Genomic DNA, 17,137 nt, shown 5'->3' on the forward strand with positions numbered 1-17,137 from the left:
GCATTCAATTTTATCAGTTTTTTGAAAGAGGTTTTTTGTTGAGAAAAATGAGAAATGTTCGAATCCTCGGCTGTAGAATTTTGACGACGCCTCGACCTTCTACCATTTTTCATCGTCTTTCACGCCCTCTCGTTTCTGTTCGCTATTTCAGACAAGTTCCAAATCAGAGTTCTGGAAGAGGAAATGCTCGTCAGGAAGCTGGGCAATCTGGAATTAAGGACAGATTTCTTTCCAAGTTTAATTATGGACAATCCAAGCAATTTGACTCGTTCTTTGACAGGGACATTCGACCTTCACCGCTTTATTCGTAAGTTGTCTATTCTACTAAGAAGACGAAATTAATCCGATAAATCTTTCAAAATTTAAATTTATCTTTCAGAAAGGTTGAACCGACGCTTCTCCGTGCCATCGCCAAAGAATCCTTTACCGAAGGCGCGATGTCGTCCGGCGGCCGCTCTGGAAAAGCGAATACAGTCGCCCTGACCGCGATTTGGCTTCTCTTCTTTGGCGCTATGTTCTATTTCGTTTCCGATGCGACAAAGCGAATCTCCAAAAGCGCAAAAGAAAGCGGCCTCTTTGGCGAAACGGAAGAAGAAGAATATCTCGTCGAGAGTTCCGACAAGAACTTTTCCGATGTTCGAGGAATGGACGAGATTCTCGAGGAATTCGAGCAGGCTGTTGATTTGCTAACGAATGGCGAGAAATATGCGAAAATCGGAGCGAAGGTTCCAAGAGGTATTTTGCTCAATGGACCGCCGGGAACTGGTAAAACGCTCATTGCAAAAGCCATCGCTGGAGAAGCTGGTGTTCCGTTTTTGTACGCTTCTGGCTCGCAGGTAAATTTCAGCGCCTTACAGGCTCGCCATTACTTTATGTACAGCTGAGGCATTCTTTTCCCCAAAATATTTTCTGCATCTGCTGATTGAAACTTAAATTTCAGTTCGATGAAATGTATGTTGGTGTCGGCGCCAAACGAATTCGAAAACTCTTTGAACAAGCGCGAAACAACGCTCCTTGTATCATTTTCATCGACGAAATCGACGCTGTTGGTGGCAAAAGAAAGTCGGGCGGCCAAAGTTCTGACTACTCAAGAATGACGATCAACCAATTGCTTCAGGAAATGGATGGATTCAAGGGAAATGATGGCGTTTTAGTTGTTGCGGCTACAAATCTCAAAGGTTGAGTTTTTCCCAGATTTTTTTGGTGAATTTTGAATTTTCAGATGTTCTTGATCCTGCCTTGCTTCGACCTGGAAGATTTGACTTGTCAGTAGATGTGCCAACTCCGAATAAAAAAGGACGGAAGGAGATTCTTGAGCACTACTTTGGAAAAGGTAAACTCAAATTCTTCTTTTTTTTGATCTCGCGAATAAATGAAAACCAAAAATTAAAAACGTCAACATCAAAAGAATTCTCCAGTTTTACGTCCGAGGCCTATTCATTTATGATCATTTCAGTCAAGCACAATTCCGCCACGATTTCGCTCGAGAAAATCGCTTCAATCACCAGTGGAATGACTGGAGCCCAACTTGAAAATATCGTCAATCAAGGTATCCTTCCTTTCCCTCCTTTTTTCTCCATCGCAAATTCTAGCGGCGATTCGGGCTGTCCGACAACGCCACGATATTGTAGATCTGGGTCACTTGGAATACGCGTTCGACAAGATCACCATGGGTCCGGAACTGAAGTCAATGGACCAAAACGCTGAGGGCATGCGTAAAACTGCCATTCACGAAGGCGGCCACTGTCTTCTCGCGCACATTCTTTTCAACAAGGGAGAAGCGGAAGTAAAACCGAGAAAGGCGACAATCACGAGAAGAGGATCAGCGCTTGGACATGTGAGTTTCCAAATGAATGAAGATGCTAATGAAGAGTCGGAGAGTTTGTTGCACTTGAGGTGGGTTTATTTGAAGGGAAAGGGATTTATTTTCAACTTCCAGAGCGCATTTGGTTGTTGCCATGGGCGGACGAGCTGGCGAAGCAGTCTTTTGGGGAAGATAAAGTCTGTACTGGTGCTATTTCTGATATGCAGCAAGCTCTTCAAATCGCTAGAAAAATCGGTAAGTGCTCGATTCTAGCGCTAAAACACTTTCATCCGAACAAAGAATCTAACCCTTGAACTTAAGTTTGCCATGCTTCCGGAAGCCCAGATCAAATCAAAGGCCGCCTGATCGACGCAAACGGAGACTATACCTCTGAAAAGAAGAAGGAGCTTGTAGATAAGCTCGTCGACGTAGAAATTGATAACGCCTACAAAAGAGCGGTTTCATTGCTCAACGAGCATTCCTACACTCACAAAGTTCTTATCGACGCATTGTTGAAGTTCAAAACATTAGGTGAGTTACAGTAGCAGTTGAATGAGTTTTTACTGTTCGTAGATTCTGATGAAATCGATTTGGTGATGAAAGGCAAGGGGCTATCGGCAATCGAAAGAAGTAGAAAAGACCTGGAAGAAAAACGTACAGAAAATTCAGTCTTCAAAGTTCCGGACTCATAAAATACTCTTTTTTACCTCCCTCGTGAATTCTTTCTTACCTGCAAATGTTCAATCGGTAGAAAAATCTCTCTCAGCTTTCCTCAAAGACAGACTCAACACGGAAAATAAAATTTGTAAATAAAAATGATGAAAAGAGATGCTTTTCAGAGATGGAAGTGGACAAGATGCAGTCGCTGTTCACGACAATTAGGAGAAGATCGGACCCGGTTTTGTGCAGGAGGATTTGGGAAGCAGTGAATGAAATACACGCTGACAATGTAAGTGTTGAGTGCTCTTCTCGCTATGAGTTTATTTGTATTCAATAGAGTCAGAATCAGAGTCTCGTAGATCAAATTTCGGACTCGCATATCTTCTGTTGGCTGAAATTCAGGACAGTGTCCTATTTTAACGCTCACCCCACCGGTCCAAGCATCATTGGCATTCATTTCCATTTTGGCAATAACATTTCCATTCAGTGTAAAAATCTAACTCAACTTTCCGTTTTTCATCTGCTTTTGATAATAGACCAGTTTGTTCCAAGCATTTTTTACGGGGTATAGTCATCGGCAGTCAAATCATAGTTGTTAGGAATCATACTTACTTTAGCGTCCCACGCATGGTAAATTCCACTACTTCCGCCAGTAACGCAGTGAGCAATATGCATCTCTGACGTTTTGATATGCTCATAAATACAGAAAAATCGCTCTCCTAGTTGGCGTCGAACGTCGCCAGTCATGTAAATTACATTTTGCCAGTCTGATATGTTGTAAAATAACTTTCTTTATTTTAAATCTTACTGTTGGGATAAGTAGGAGCCCAAAAAATTTCTACGGAGAGCTTGAATGTTTTGAAACCTCTTGTTTTTGCTAGAATTCCTTTAGTAGGTTTAACGCTTGAACGCACGTTTGTAAAGTTTTGCTGAACGCATATTGCGCAGATTTCTGCGCAGCGCCTTTGACGGGTTCTAGCGTCGACTTATTAAAAGATTTGAGAATACGCTTGGCAACCAGAAAAATATAGTTTTGAGTCCTAACCTTAACCAAAACCTAGCTAAAACAAGTGATTTCAAGTATTGCCTAAGATATGCTATTTTCTCAACTTTTACCGACTATAATACAAAAGAATCTATCATTTTGACAATAAATCGTCATTTTGATTCTTCTTAGAGGTTTATTGTTACTAAAATAAAATTAAACCATGAAAAATTAACTGATTTCGTCAAAAAAGAATCAGTTTATAAGGAAAATTTGGAGAACTTAAGAGGGACGGAAATTTTCGCTCTGAAGCCAAAATTTTAACCTGACGCCAAAAAAATTTTTTGATGATAGATTCGGATTCCTCATCGAAAAGAGCCCGAAAAGTGAAATTTTGACAAAGTTAAGTTTGAGTTATCGAGCTTCGAAGGTGTTCTGCGCAGAAATCTGCGCAATATGCGTTCAAGCGTTAACAGGAATATCTGAATACAATTTTCTCTCGGTCTTCGAGATCAACCATGCAGTTTGAAGCCTCAAAATTTAGAGTCATTTCTAGTAAATCTTTTCGTATTTCCTACAGATCGAAAAATCCCAGTCTCGGGCACAAATTCGATAAAAAACAAATATGCTTGTTTGAAAGTAACCAAAACAAGAACAAATGAAGATTTCTCTAGAACGTTTTTGTTTATTTTTAAGAATTTTCAAATTATTTTAAATTCCCAACCCGGGATAATAAAAAAAAGAAAAAAAAATTATTTTTTAAACTTTCATCAAAACAAATTGTTCTAGAAACGATTCCTTTCAACTTTTTTTTCAGGAAAATGATAGCGACCCAACTCCACCGGACGTTTCCTTGATTCTAGCAAAACTGACGGAAGCAGATCCTTCGCTGGAAAAGCCAAAAATCATCGATGAATGCGAGAAGATGGTCGAAGATGATCTTCTTTATCCAACTTGTACAGTATCGAACACAGGCGAAGAACACTGGAAATTTTCAATTCCTTCTTACGCACCAAGGGGAACCGGTCGCGCACGAGATTGGTACTGCTTCGTTTGTCATCAACCAGGAGAAGTTCTCGGCTGCCGAACTTGCTTCAGATCGTATCACATCAACTGCCTCTCAGAAGCGCCCAGAACGAGCACAAGCCGGAACCAGAAAATCGACGAGAACTGGACCTGCCTTTGGTGCATATTTTTAAAGCAGTCAATGGAGAAAGCGTTCAATCCTGAAATCTTCAAAAAGTCAATGAAGATGCTTCTGAAAATGATCTCACAACAACACAGAGTGCTAGATACACCCATGCTGCCGCTAGAAAAGAACTTTGTCTTTCGCCACGCCAGTTTGCTGCAAATTAAAGACCTGGTCGAAGGAAATATGATCAAATGTCCGGAACAGTTCGAGCTTGAGGTGCGGAATATCGTTCACAACTTTCATGTCTACTTTGGACCCAATGACAGCAAAACTGCTCGGGCTGAGCATGCTCTTGTAAGACATCAAGAAATCTCTTCGTCCCTTATTCAGGCATCTTTTTTCTAGCTAAATACCCGCGAATATGTACAAGACATGGATCCCTGTATCGAGTGCTTTTGGAACAAGTATGAATCCTGGCCGCAGATCTCCGACAAATGGCGAGTGAAAACCTGCAACCCGGCGCATTTCATCGCCCGCGTAAAACACAAAACCTTTGGCTACACGCCTGCCAAAGTGTTGTCCTCGTTGTTGGCCGCCGAAGTGCAAGTGATGTTCTTTGCTGGAAAGGCGGAAAAAGTCACCGTCGATCGAGGATCAGTTTGTAAAATGACAGATGAAAGTGGAGAAAACGAGAAGAAGAGGAAAAGCGCACAAGTTACTCAAGCACATCTGGTAAGTACAACTGTACTTGCAGTTTTCCATGAACGAATAATTACTGAAAATCAAGCTTTCGATCGTTATTTTTATAATAACTTGTTGCGTCAAAGCAAATTAGTGTATAAATATCTCATAATTTACGATTGAGTGAGCATAATCCTAAAAATTGATTTTGATACGCTGATCTCAAATATCTCATGTAACTTTTGCTGGCGCTATCTCCTGGTTCTATCATCTGACTTTTTTTATTCCGAATTTATCGAAAACTAGAAAAAAGACTAAATGAGAAATAAAGAGAAAATGCAGAAAACAAGGGCAAAAACAGCGTCTTATAAAACTCGCGAATTTCGCGCTCTTGAGGTGAAAATTTTTAAGAAAAATTATTGCATATCAGCAAAAATAAAAGACCACCAGCTCAAGCAATTTTTTAGGAAATGAAAGAGCACATAAAAGCCCTGAGAAAACGATTTGGCGCGGATACAGTCAATCGGGCTTTGAACTTCGAATCGGGCGATGCTTCTTCTACCAACACTTCTACAGTCGATACCAGTAACCTCGTTGAAATCGAATCTGTGTAAGAAAATAAGAGAGCCAGCCCAAAATTGATTGATTTCAGAAGCCAAGAAGAAGCATCAAGCATGGAAACAGATGTAAATGGAACTTCTGAAGATCAAACTTCGAAAAGCCAGGAAGTCCAAAAGCGAAATTTACGGAAAAAGGAATCGACAGAGAATAAAAAAGACAATCTCGCTTCAGACCTTGGACTTTTGGTCGAGCGATGCGATCAGGTTTGAAAAAAAATTCTTTTTTGTTCCCTTTACCACCAAAAATCATCTGATGATGATTTTCAGAGCGTACAAACCGACCCATACCGAAGCCGTGAGGACATGAAAACCATCATGCATCTTCGAGAACAACTGGAACATGAAATGCGACGATCGAACGAGCTCAAAATCAAGCATAACGCGATTCTAGCGGCCGAAGTTCAAAAGGTACAATCGTCAAATTTTCTAACCCTCTTATAATTTCTTCCAAAAAGGCAAAGCGCAAAAGCTGGTGCAATATTTGCAGCAAAGAAGCAAGATACCACTGCTGCGCGTCCTTCTTTTACTGTGGAACTGTAAGTCCATTCTTCCTGTAGCCAATACTGTAATTTTTTAATAAGGAGTGCCAGAGAAACGCTTGGAAAGACGGCCATCAGGAGATTTGCAAAAAGCGCTCTAGCCAAAAACGCCCAAAATCGAGCAAATCCGAAACGGTAAAAAATACAGTCTTGAGGCCACTGCTTTCAACCCTTTCTTTTCTAGCCGGAACACCAGGCCGATAAGAGGCAAAAAACTGCATAAAGAAACGACACACTGCTACGAACTTTATTAAACAAGAAGATTTTTTAGAGAAATTCAAAAACTTCAAAAATTCACTCTCTACTGCCACCTTTTTAATTATTTCACTGTAAATCTGTAAGTTACAGTAATCAGTCATAAAATAAGCAAATTTCACATGGAATGAATAAAATGCCCAATCCAATAAAAATTTAGGAAAACATAAAAAGCAAAAATATCTGATGACTCATCAGTTATTCTTTGGTCTCCTCGAAATCTTGATTCATGCGGCAGGTTGATTAATCAGCAGGAGAGACCGTAATTGTTACTATCGATTAGCCTCAATATTCAGTGAGTCAAGCAGATAAAAAGCGCTCTGATTGGCGCCTTCCCACCAATCGCAAAAGCCGATTACGTCACAACTTTGAGTAGAGTAAAAAAAATCCGTCCCTTCCACCTCTCTCGAGCCTACTCGCTCGGCCTCGAGTCGAAAAGGAAACAAAAATAAACCGAATTATAAATATTTTAAATTTTTTCTCGGATTTCGCGGAAAATGGAAGAGTCACGAAAAATTCGAGTGGCGATTTTGATCTGTTCTGATAGAGCTAGCGCTGGGAATTATGAAGATAAGACCGGACCAAAACTAAAATATCAGATTCAGCAAGGTAAATTTGCATTTGGCAGAAATGGCGGGAAATTTATAATGAGTTCTTTGGCGGAAAAAGCAAAAAATTGATTTTTTGCCCTTTTCACCAAAAAATTTATTAATTTCTTAAAGTGATATATTTATTAATAATTTTGAGAATTTGATTAAAATGCATGTTTATAAATCTCATAATCATACTGAATTTTTTTCGATAAGTTTAGTTTTTTATTCAAAATATAATTATTCAAAAAGAGAATCCTTCAGGAGAATTGATCCCTGTCAATTTTGATTTTGGCTTATTTTGTGAGCAATATTCCTTGTCAGAAGAGTTATTTGAACAATGAGAATCTCGAGTGCCTTTTTTTAAGAATATTTTGATTGTCTCGCAGACAAAGGCTTCTGATTTTTATTGTCTCCTTCAGCTCCGTTGAATGGAGAGTGCTGTGAGTTTAAAATCTTGCCCGACGAGCAAGAAGAAATCGAGCAGCTTCTCAGAATTTGGAGCGATGTGAACAAGGTTGATTTGATTCTGACTTCTGGAGGGACGGGCTTTTCAAAGCGGGATATTACGCCGGAAGCGACGAGAAATGTAATTGAAAAGGAGGCGATTGGGATGGTTATTGCAATGATGCAATATTCGTTGACGAAAACACCGATGGCTATGCTTTCTAGGTATCAAAAAATATCAGGAAAAAGAAACTTGAAATCTCAATAGAGCTGTTGCTGGAATACGAGGAAGCACATTGATCATCAACCTTCCTGGAAGCTCAAAAGGCGCTCTTGAATGCTTCGAATCCGTGGCCGGTCAAATTCCTCATGCTATCGACCTTCTTCAGAACTCACATGCAAGTATTGACGAGTTGCATTCACGAATGAATGGAATCGCTCTTTCGCCCGAGCAAATCAAATCGCCCTCGCCCGTGAAAGTCAAAAGCGCTCCTCATGTTTGCCCTCACAAGAAGAAAAAATCGGTCAATTTTAAGGTCTGTTCTTTCAACAAATTCTATTTTTATGTCTTCGTAGAAGACTTCAATTGTTGACAACCCCGCTCGTCGAGATAGAAAATCTCCTTGGCCGATGCTGTCCGTCCAGGAGGCTTTACGGTACTTTTTTTCTTGACCTCTTCGTTGACTTCAAATCGGATTTTTTAGCCTCATATTTGAAAACTCAGAAAAAGTGCCCTCCGAAGAAATTGACTGCCGAAAAGCCATGGGACGAATAATCTCCGAAAAGATTGAAGCTCGTGTTCCTCTTCCTCCTTTTCCAGCTTCCATCAAGGATGGTTATGCTGTTCGTTCTACGGATGGAGGAGGGGTTAGAAAGCTGTTGACTTCCGTAGCAGCTGGGGATGGAAGGGATGATATTTTTCTCGCCAGTGGTTATGTTGCTAGAATTAATACTGGAGCGCCCTTGCCAAAGGGAGCAGATGCGGTTGTACAGGTCGAAGATACAAACGGTAAAGAGGATCGTTTTTTGAAATGTTGTAAAACGTAGCCATCAGTGATCAGCATGGACGATGACGGAGAAGAAACAGAAGTCTCTGTCGTCGCCGTCCCGGTTGGAAACGACATTCGGCCAATCGGCTCTGACGTTTCTGCTGGCGATGCTCTTTTATTCCCTGGAGACCGACTGAACCCTTCGAAAATCGGTCTTTTATGTACAACTGGAAATCGTTTGATAAAAGTCTTCCGAAGGCTCAAAGTCGTCGTTTTCTCAACTGGTTCGGAAGTTGTCGAACTAGACCAACGCGAACTCAAACATGGGCAAATTTATGACGCGAATCGATACGCCCTAATTGGATTTCTTGAGAATCTTGGATACTGTGAAGTCATTGACGGAGGAATTCTACCGGACAAGCCCCAAGTTTGCCTTGATGCTTTCACAACAGCCCTAGAAGACGAAGTTGATGTGATCCTGACATCTGGAGGCGTGAGCATGGGGGATAAGGACTACATAAAGAGCATTATTACGAATGATCTCGGTGGAAAACTTCAATTTGGAAGAGTAAATATGAAGCCAGGAAAACCAACCACTTTCGGAACAATAGGAAAAGTTCAAAAAAAAACGTTTTAGTCAGCTAAAAAGATCTTCATTTTCTGAACTTGAAGTAGGCTCGACTTTGTTCTTCGGTCTTCCAGGAAATCCATCCTCCTCTGCCGTCACATTCAATCTTTTTGTGAAACCTGCGTTGCGAATGATGACCGGACAGAATCCACGACCCAATGTTGTCAAAGTCAAACTAGCGCAAGAAATTGTTTTCGATGGCAGACCTGAGTATCATCGTTGCGTTCTAGGTAGATAATTCCCTTCTTTCTCGTTCTATTTTTGCGTGTAGATTATTCCCGAGAAAGTGACCTCCCCATGGCAGTTTCCACTGGCTCCCAGTGCTCTGCGAATATCCAGTCGATGGCCAAAGCCAACGCGTTAATAATCGTCCCGCAATCTTCCGACGCAAAAGAGTCCTACGCATCGGGCGAGATTGCCTGCGCCATGCTTATCGATGATTTTTAAACATAAACCACCACTCCTGTCTTCCTTCTCACCGTGCCAAATCAAAACCGTTACTGTCTTCCTTCTTTACATGTTCGTCCTCATTTTTCTTCAATTTAGCCTTTAACAAATTCTTCAAATTGAAGTCAAAAGTCCTGAATTCTTACTTTTCAGAAACTATCAGAAATGGGCGATGGGCTGTTTGATATCCCACGATACGAGCCAGAGCGAATTGAGAAGCTTCCAGAAAAGAAATCGAGGAATTCATTTTTAGAAAAGGCAAAAGAGCGAGCTGCGAAAAGAAGGCTTCAAGAACCACTTCCTGAAAAAGAGCCAGAAAAGCGCAAGACGAAAGCAGAGCCAGTAAATGATATCAAGACAGAAGTTGAGAATCTAAGCATCAACCGAGATGAAGAAGATATCAAAACTGAAATCATAGAAGAGAACCACGAGCCTGAAGAGCCCGAAGACTTCAAAATCTTCGACAACATCCAAGCGCAAAAGAAAAAGCGCCTGGCAGCGAGTTTCCCGCGTTGGTGCGAAAATCCCGAGGTCATTGACGGCGACTTTACAAATCTGCCGCCGCTAGAAGAGCTGCACGAGTTTCTTGATGAGACGATTTACAAGAACTTGGAGGCGATGAATTTTACGACGGTGTTTCCTGTTCAAAGGGCGATTATTCCGGAGCTGTTGAAAAGAGGGCCTCCGAGGGATTTAGCTGTTCAAGGAAGGGGGTTAAAGTTTATTGAGTAATTATGTTCAATCACGGTTCTATCAGATAATGGAGGTGACTTTCAGGGATCATTTTAAAGTATATTGTAAAATTCTTCGTTAACAAAATTTCCAGAAATGAATCATTTTAAAAAAATATCAAATGAAATGGAAAATATTGATAGTTTTCCTTCTTATATCCGCGAGCAGGTGTTTCTACTATCGTCATCTAGCCTGCTATCTACCTTGATCTAGATAAGATTTTAATCCTCTGAAAGCTCCCACTGGTTCTGGAAAAACGATAACATTTCTCGTCCCAATTGTTCAAAAGCTCATGCAACGCGCTATCCCTGCCATCCGCGCTCTCATCGTCCTGCCCACCCGAGAATTGGCAAAACAAGTCTACGACGTAATGCTAGAACTCATCAAAGACACTAAGCTGACTGGCATGATTATCGGTGGAGCAACATCGTTGGAGCAAGAATGTAACAAATTAATTCAAACCATCGGCGGAAAGAAATATGCGACGTGTGACATCATCATTGCAACTCCCGGCCGACTTATGGACCACTTAGATAGCGGAATGGATCTCACACGATTGCGATATCTTGTGGTAGACGAAGCGGATCGAATGAGAGGCGCTTGGCTGGAAAAACTGGAGCAGAAAACTAATAGAGCGCTCGTTCAGAAACTTCTTTTCAGTGCTACCCTAGCCAGTGATCCGCAATTTCTTTCATCGCTAAAGGTAGTCCTCTTCATACCAACAACGAATCACAATTTTTTTTAGCTTCGTTTTCCAAAGCTCTACACATCGGGTTGGACACAGCCAGCGGGACTTACCGAAGAAATGATTCGCTACGGGCGACTGGACGAAAAACCGCGCATTATTAGATCACTGATCAAGGAGGACACTCGCGCTCTCATTTTCGTCAATTCGAACGAGTCCGCTGTGGCATTGGATAAACTGTTGAAAAAGAGTGGCATGCGGTCAGAGTCAATAGCCGGAGCGCTCGAAAATTGGCAACGAACAAATGCAATTAAGAAGTTCAAAAAGGGAAAGATTTCAGGTACTCTTCCTTGATTTCAAAGACGTTTTTTTCACTCAATTTTCAGCTATAATCTGCACAGACGTCGTCGCAAGAGGGCTCGATTTAGACTGCTGCAATACAGTTATTAACTACGATGTGGCCTTATCTGCAGCTACTCATGTTCACAGATCAGGCAGAACAGCTCGGGCAGGCAGTGCGGGAGTGTGTATCACTCTTTGCCAGTTGAAGCACAAACCTTATTTCTTCATGATGAAAGAACTGGGAAGGACGTTTATTCAGCGATCGTCAAAATTAGAATTAAAAGAAGAACCGATGGAAGAATAAACTGTATATGAAGAAGACGATTCTCTCTCTTCAGAAAATCATTAAGAGTTTTATAGAATGATTTCCTCCGTTCTTTATTTGGAGCAATTCATCGAAAGTCTCGACCCGCTGCCCGGCGAGCTCGCGAAAAGTTTCAAAGACATGCGCGAAATGGACGTCAAAGTTGAGCAGCAAAAAGCGCTCGCGGAAAACATGACCAATGTAAGAGCATTTGCTAAAAGTCAAACAAGCTGAACTGAATTCTGGAACTAAGGATTACAATAAAAGAGCTCACGAAATGGCGGAAAAGGAAATGCGCGACCATGTGAAGCAAATAGAAGCTGCGTGGCAAAATGCCGCGAAGTGGCAAGACGAAAAAGTCAGCTTGGCAACGGCAACATATGAAATGGTAGAATGATTCGTTGAAAATAAAATCAAGCGGTTTGCAGGTTGATAAACACATCAGGCGATTAGACAGCGACTTATCGCGCTTTGAAAGCGAGCTGGCAGAACGCGGTGGTCTCGATTCCGCCAGTCCGACCAGCGATAAAAGTAAGCCCTACTCTTTCAACATCCAAAATAACAATTTCAAGGAAAACGAGGTCGTCCCGAAGAAGGTGAAAATTATCAGCTTGCCGCGCAAGATGTCCTCGACATGCCCGTTGATCCAAACGAGCCGACATACTGCTCCTGCCATCAAGTTTCTTATGGAGAGATGATCGGCTGCGACAATCCCGACGTAGGAGCTTTAAGACGAAACTCTTTTTAACTTTTTCTAGTGTCCAATCGAGTGGTTCCATTTCGGTTGCGTCGGGTTGGTTCAAAAACCAAAGGGCAAATGGTACTGTGCCAGATGCAAGCCACAGGCTGCCGAGCCCGGACCAAAGAAGAAAAAGAAATAAAAGTGCCCTCGATTTTGTTTTCCGATTTTCCGAACTTGTTTGAGTGCGCGTCTAATATTCCTTTCAACAACTGCCCAAATTTTACTTTTTGCCATTGAAAAGTGAACTCTTATTGATTTTGGATGTTTTTAGAATCGGATGGCCCAGCATTTTCATGGGCAATATGGGCCGGGTCGACGAGATCTGCCCATGGGTGGCCCAACGGGAAGCCCTGCGCCACGCGTCCGGGCTACCTCGTCCAACGGTGCTAGAGGGTTTCCTCGCACTCCGCAAATGGTACCTAACAACACCATCAGTCCCAACCCGACTAGTCCACCAGCGGCCCCCGTCAATCCGATGATGATGATGATGAACATGATGCGCAAGAATCCAAACGCCAATCCAGAGTGGATTGAATTCATGCTCCCGCGTATGATGACCCAAATGCAGTCAATGATGCAAGAGTTCCGCAATCAAAAAATGAACAAACAGATGAACCCAACCCCTGGCTTCTCAAAAACCCCAAATCTTTCTGGAGCGGAGATGAACGAAATCAAACTCGCCCTGGATTCGCTTCAAAAGAAACAATCAGCAATAGCCGCACAAGAAGCCGCCCAGGCCAACCCTGACAAAAGAAACGCACGAGTCAAGCTCGTCAAGCAAATGCGCATGCAGCTACAGAACAAGTACCTCAACTTTTATTACATCAGGGAGATCAGGGGAAATCTCATGAGCTTGCAAATGCAGCTAAACGCACTGGAAGTCTACCCTGAGGATGAAACGGATCTTTCTTTCTTCCTGTCGCAAGGGAAAGAACTTTTGGGAAAAGTGGAAAATCCTCACGGAGGAGAAGCGTCACTGACTGTTGTGAAGAATGTTTTTCAAGGAAAGGTTGAATTTAGTTGAATTCAAAGCTGAATATTCTTTGACTCATTTACTAGCCAGCTTTTGTCAACCATTTAAAAAGCTCTAAAGACCCTGATTCTCTCCGCTTCTGCCACCCAGCAGCTAAAATTTGAAGAAGCTAAAGAAACGCTCGAAGAAAAGCCCGAAAGTGCTTCAGTCAGCGAGTGCAAGCTTCTCAAAATCCACCAACTGCTCAAACGCGACTTTTCTTCGCTGACAGACACCGTCAGATACATGGAACACGCGTTTGTCCGCATCGATGGCTTCCCTGACAAGAAGGCCGTATCCAGCTGGTTCAAGTGCTGGAGAGACTTGTGGAAGTTGCAGGCGATTGCGAACCCAACGCCGGCTGCATTTTCCGGCGAAGGAGGCGAGCTACTGAAGGAGATGCTGCCACACTTTCGATCGGAACACTCGCAGTTGTTGTATAAAATTGATCAAGGAAGGTTTCACAAGCTTTTTTTTTCATGTTTACTGATTTTTGACTCAATTATAACCTCCAATAAGTCGGCATCGGTTCCTTCATCGTCGACCAAGAAGTCCTCCAGGACGACTTGGATCTGCTCAAAATCGCCTTGCATCCGATCAAGAAAAAGCCAGTGATTTCCAGCGAGAACGAGCTCCGCCAGTGGCTAGACGCCTTCAATGAAATGGAAAAAGCTGACGTTTGTGAAGACGAGTCCAAGCTTGAAATGCATCCAAAACTGCTTCGCGATGCAGTGACTTCGACTCAATGCCTCAAGAGAATACGAACCTGGCTCGGCGAGAAGTTTGCCAAGCCTCTGAGTAGATCGTAAGTTCATGAGTTTGTTTTGCTCTTCCACTCGCCCGAGGCGAACTGCCGAGAAAACCTTTTTCGATCGGGAGCCGTAGAAGTTTATTTACAAGCGTCCGATTCCAAACTTTATGAAGAAATAATCCTTCAAAGATACAGTTAGCACTGCCCTTAGAAACTCGTGTTGATTCCATTTGCATGTACAAAAATGTCTTTTTTATCATTTCCTTGTCCACATTTCTTTGATTATTCCAGCTGTTGCACTGATGTTAGAACTCGTGGTTAGGGTACACTTTTTTCAGACCGTGGATAGTAGAATCAAATTCGATTTTTCGACGCAGCGAATCATACATGTCATTTTTTCTTACTGTAGCTGTTCAATTCTTAGAAATAAAAAACGCTTTTTTCAGTTATCAATATTTTTCACATTTTCAAAGCTGCCAGTTCACTAATCCACTTTTTAGGTTGTCAAAGTTGGAACTCAGAAATAAGTTTAATTTCAGGCCGCTTCCTGGGCGTCTCGAGGATATCCTCGCCAACCTAGATGATGCCGAATCCATTTCAGAGAGCCACACGCTCCTCATCAAAGCTCTTCTCAAAGAGCTCGAAGAACGTCGCGGCTGGATTGCCGACCGCTTCGACTCACTCGAGGATCAGAGGCTGCTTGAATGCGCCATTCAGCTGGCCATAGTCATGATTTCTTCGAAACACGACGGAATCGTTGTCCTCTTGGGCGGCAAAGATGGCCAGGTCGCGCAAACACTTGCAAATGTGAAGAAAATTGAAGCGGCGAAAAAGGGACCAGTGAAGGCTGATGTTGTCACAATCACTGCTATTTTGACGAGCATCAGGAAAGGAGCTTGATTTTTCTGTCTGATTGTCACGAAAGAGCATTTTTAAGCTCTGAATAAAGAGAGGAAGAATCGCCAAAGAAAAACGAGGATGAAATCGACCTGGACGACTCCGAAGAAGAGGAGGAAGAGCGAGAGCAAGAAACACCTCTTAATCCGGCTAACATGAAGCAGCACCTTCAAAATCTCCTCAACAAACTCGACGGAAAGCCAAAAGAAGACGCTCCTCCTGCCGCTGAAGAAGATCCAGTCGAGGAAGAGCCAATCTCTGACCCGGAAATGGAGGAAATCTCATCAGACGAGACCGAAGACGAAGAAACACCGATCGACTTTGGTGCAGCTCTGAAACCTCCGTCCCCGCCTCCACAGGTTGAAATCAACGAGGAGAACGTCAAATTACTCAAAAACGCAAGGCCGATTCCGACAATTCCAGTTCACAATCCAAGACACTTTCACATAAGCCAAAAGCATCGTCGCGGTCGATTGACTCACTTTTCTGAGCCTCCTGAAATCGGTTAGTAATCACAGTTATGGCCTTTTTTACGAATCTTTTCAGGAAATTGTTATGAAAAACTCGCAACAAAACGCACAGCAAAAGCGGATTTGGAGATGGAAGACGAGCTGATGAAGAAATCAACGGCAAATATGAACAACATCATTTTGATTTTGACATCCGGCGGGGACACTCCAACTTATGATGAGCGCAATGGATCGAGAGCAAGTACACCAGCGAATCCAGACTCGGCTGAAGAGGGAGAATGTAATGATGATGGAGTCGAGTTGAAACCAAGTTTGAGAATCAAGAATTTAATCGACAGCCCTGAACGGTAAGTATCAGCTCTTTTGCCCTTCTAAATTTATTGTAGTGAGGAGAAAGAGGCTAAGAAATTGCAAGAATCAGCTTCCGAGCAATTAGAAAAGGCCAAAATACGACTTGAGCGCGTCGAATCGTCCCCTCCTAGAATCAAGTCCATCGACAAAGATGATCCCGACATGTCGGAAATTTCGAGCGACGAGTCTGACGAAGAAGAACCGGTCAAGCAAGGGCCTCTTCCTGAAGCCGTGTCAGAGCTTGCAGAGGCTGTTACTGATCCTCCCGAGTCCATGATTTCACAAGAGCCAAGCACAATCGAGGTGATCAAAAAAGAGAATCGAAGAAAATCTACAGATCAGGAGAAAACGCCCGAAAAGCCCAAAATCGTCGCAAAATACTCGAGCGAGGACGAAATTCCTTCAGACTCAGAGCCCCAGCCTGACGACAAAAAAGCAGCAGCGAAAACAAGTGAAAGAATAAAATTAGAACCTATTGTACTTCAAAATCGAAATAAATCGAGAACCAACGGCGCCCATCACAAGCACGAGCCCACAGTTAGATTCCGACCAACTTTCAGTCCCGAGCGAGAGGAAATGATTGAAAAGCCAGAATTAGATATTATCAAAAAAGATAATCTTTCACAGGTACATCTTTCTCTTTCCTGCTTATCAATTAAGTTAATCTCTCAGGATTCACAAGAGTCAAAGTCCGACTTCGACAGGACCCGGTCCATCACCAGCGACGCAGACTCCATCGACCGACTTGAGAGCATTTCTCAGCGCTCTTCCGAGACATCTTCGAAGCACAACTACGTCCTGACTGATATATCCCCGCCGCAGCCTCCGTCGAAAAGAAGGTCAAAGGAACTTGCACCTCCACCGCCTCCTTCTTCCAGCTCCCGGCGGAAAGAAAGAAGAAGCTCGTCCAACTCCTCGAATTCAAGGCACAATCTTCCGATGCCCCCGCAACCTGCATCCAGGCGCAAGGAACATAAAGTCACGATCGCGAAGGGCCAAAGTCTCAAAGAAGCGCTAGAATATACTCCGGCTGCGAGAAAAAGGAATAGTTCTTAGAACTCGAAAGTATTATCC

The 17,137-nt window shown here is 42.7% G+C and overlaps 8 protein-coding genes across 8 annotated transcripts in view; 7 read left to right on the forward strand and 1 right to left on the reverse strand.

Annotated features, from left to right (window-relative positions):
• Window positions 1-17,137, reverse strand: part of LOC145695775 (outer dynein arm-docking complex subunit 4-like) — a 46,249-nt gene that overhangs the window by 2,535 nt on the left and 26,577 nt on the right. The window lies entirely within an intron of this gene.
• On the forward strand, window positions 24-2,598 carry LOC145712247 (ATP-dependent zinc metalloprotease YME1L1-like). The gene is given in 10 exon segments (XM_081789935.1): window positions 24-307; window positions 380-836; window positions 941-1,178; window positions 1,223-1,333; window positions 1,457-1,549; window positions 1,593-1,896; window positions 1,940-1,984; window positions 1,986-2,059; window positions 2,126-2,335; window positions 2,378-2,598. Coding segments are annotated over 10 exon segments (1,911 nt in total). The 5' UTR covers window positions 24-47; the 3' UTR covers window positions 2,497-2,598.
• On the forward strand, window positions 2,632-6,839 carry LOC145695762 (zinc finger MYND domain-containing protein 11-like). The gene is made up of 9 exons (XM_081772780.1): window positions 2,632-2,753; window positions 4,267-4,935; window positions 4,987-5,313; window positions 5,730-5,872; window positions 5,915-6,086; window positions 6,150-6,290; window positions 6,338-6,418; window positions 6,464-6,556; window positions 6,606-6,839. Exons 1-9 carry the CDS (start codon window positions 2,646-2,648, stop codon window positions 6,642-6,644), a joined length of 1,773 nt encoding a protein of 590 aa, XP_081628906.1. The 5' UTR covers window positions 2,632-2,645; the 3' UTR covers window positions 6,645-6,839.
• On the forward strand, window positions 7,034-9,895 carry LOC145695761 (gephyrin-like). Its single transcript, XM_081772779.1, has 8 exons — window positions 7,034-7,285; window positions 7,689-7,938; window positions 7,982-8,249; window positions 8,290-8,369; window positions 8,418-8,722; window positions 8,768-9,310; window positions 9,375-9,560; window positions 9,602-9,895. The coding sequence occupies exons 1-8, from the start codon at window positions 7,174-7,176 to the stop codon at window positions 9,775-9,777; spliced, it is 1,920 nt and encodes a 639-aa protein (XP_081628905.1). The 5' UTR covers window positions 7,034-7,173; the 3' UTR covers window positions 9,778-9,895.
• On the forward strand, window positions 10,743-11,840 carry LOC145707953 (ATP-dependent RNA helicase DDX51-like). The gene is made up of 3 exons (XM_081785550.1): window positions 10,743-11,212; window positions 11,255-11,534; window positions 11,581-11,840. The coding sequence occupies exons 1-3, from the start codon at window positions 10,802-10,804 to the stop codon at window positions 11,838-11,840; spliced, it is 951 nt and encodes a 316-aa protein (XP_081641676.1). The 5' UTR covers window positions 10,743-10,801.
• Window positions 11,898-12,827, forward strand: LOC145707962 (inhibitor of growth protein 5-like). Its single transcript, XM_081785562.1, has 5 exons — window positions 11,898-12,041; window positions 12,094-12,228; window positions 12,269-12,371; window positions 12,413-12,558; window positions 12,599-12,827. The coding sequence occupies exons 1-5, from the start codon at window positions 11,898-11,900 to the stop codon at window positions 12,719-12,721; spliced, it is 651 nt and encodes a 216-aa protein (XP_081641688.1). The 3' UTR covers window positions 12,722-12,827.
• Window positions 13,647-15,299, forward strand: LOC145695773 (uncharacterized). Its single transcript, XM_081772792.1, has 2 exons — window positions 13,647-14,399; window positions 14,885-15,299. Exons 1-2 carry the CDS (start codon window positions 14,257-14,259, stop codon window positions 15,243-15,245), a joined length of 504 nt encoding a protein of 167 aa, XP_081628918.1. The 5' UTR covers window positions 13,647-14,256; the 3' UTR covers window positions 15,246-15,299.
• LOC145695763 (uncharacterized) lies at window positions 15,398-17,134 on the forward strand. The gene is made up of 4 exons (XM_081772781.1): window positions 15,398-15,746; window positions 15,789-16,059; window positions 16,099-16,690; window positions 16,736-17,134. Exons 1-4 carry the CDS (start codon window positions 15,398-15,400, stop codon window positions 17,117-17,119), a joined length of 1,596 nt encoding a protein of 531 aa, XP_081628907.1. The 3' UTR covers window positions 17,120-17,134.

Source organism: Oikopleura dioica, chromosome 1 (assembly GCF_907165135.1).
Source record: "Oikopleura dioica chromosome 1, OKI2018_I68_1.0, whole genome shotgun sequence".
In the NCBI taxonomy this organism is placed as follows: domain Eukaryota; kingdom Metazoa; phylum Chordata; class Appendicularia; order Copelata; family Oikopleuridae; genus Oikopleura; species Oikopleura dioica.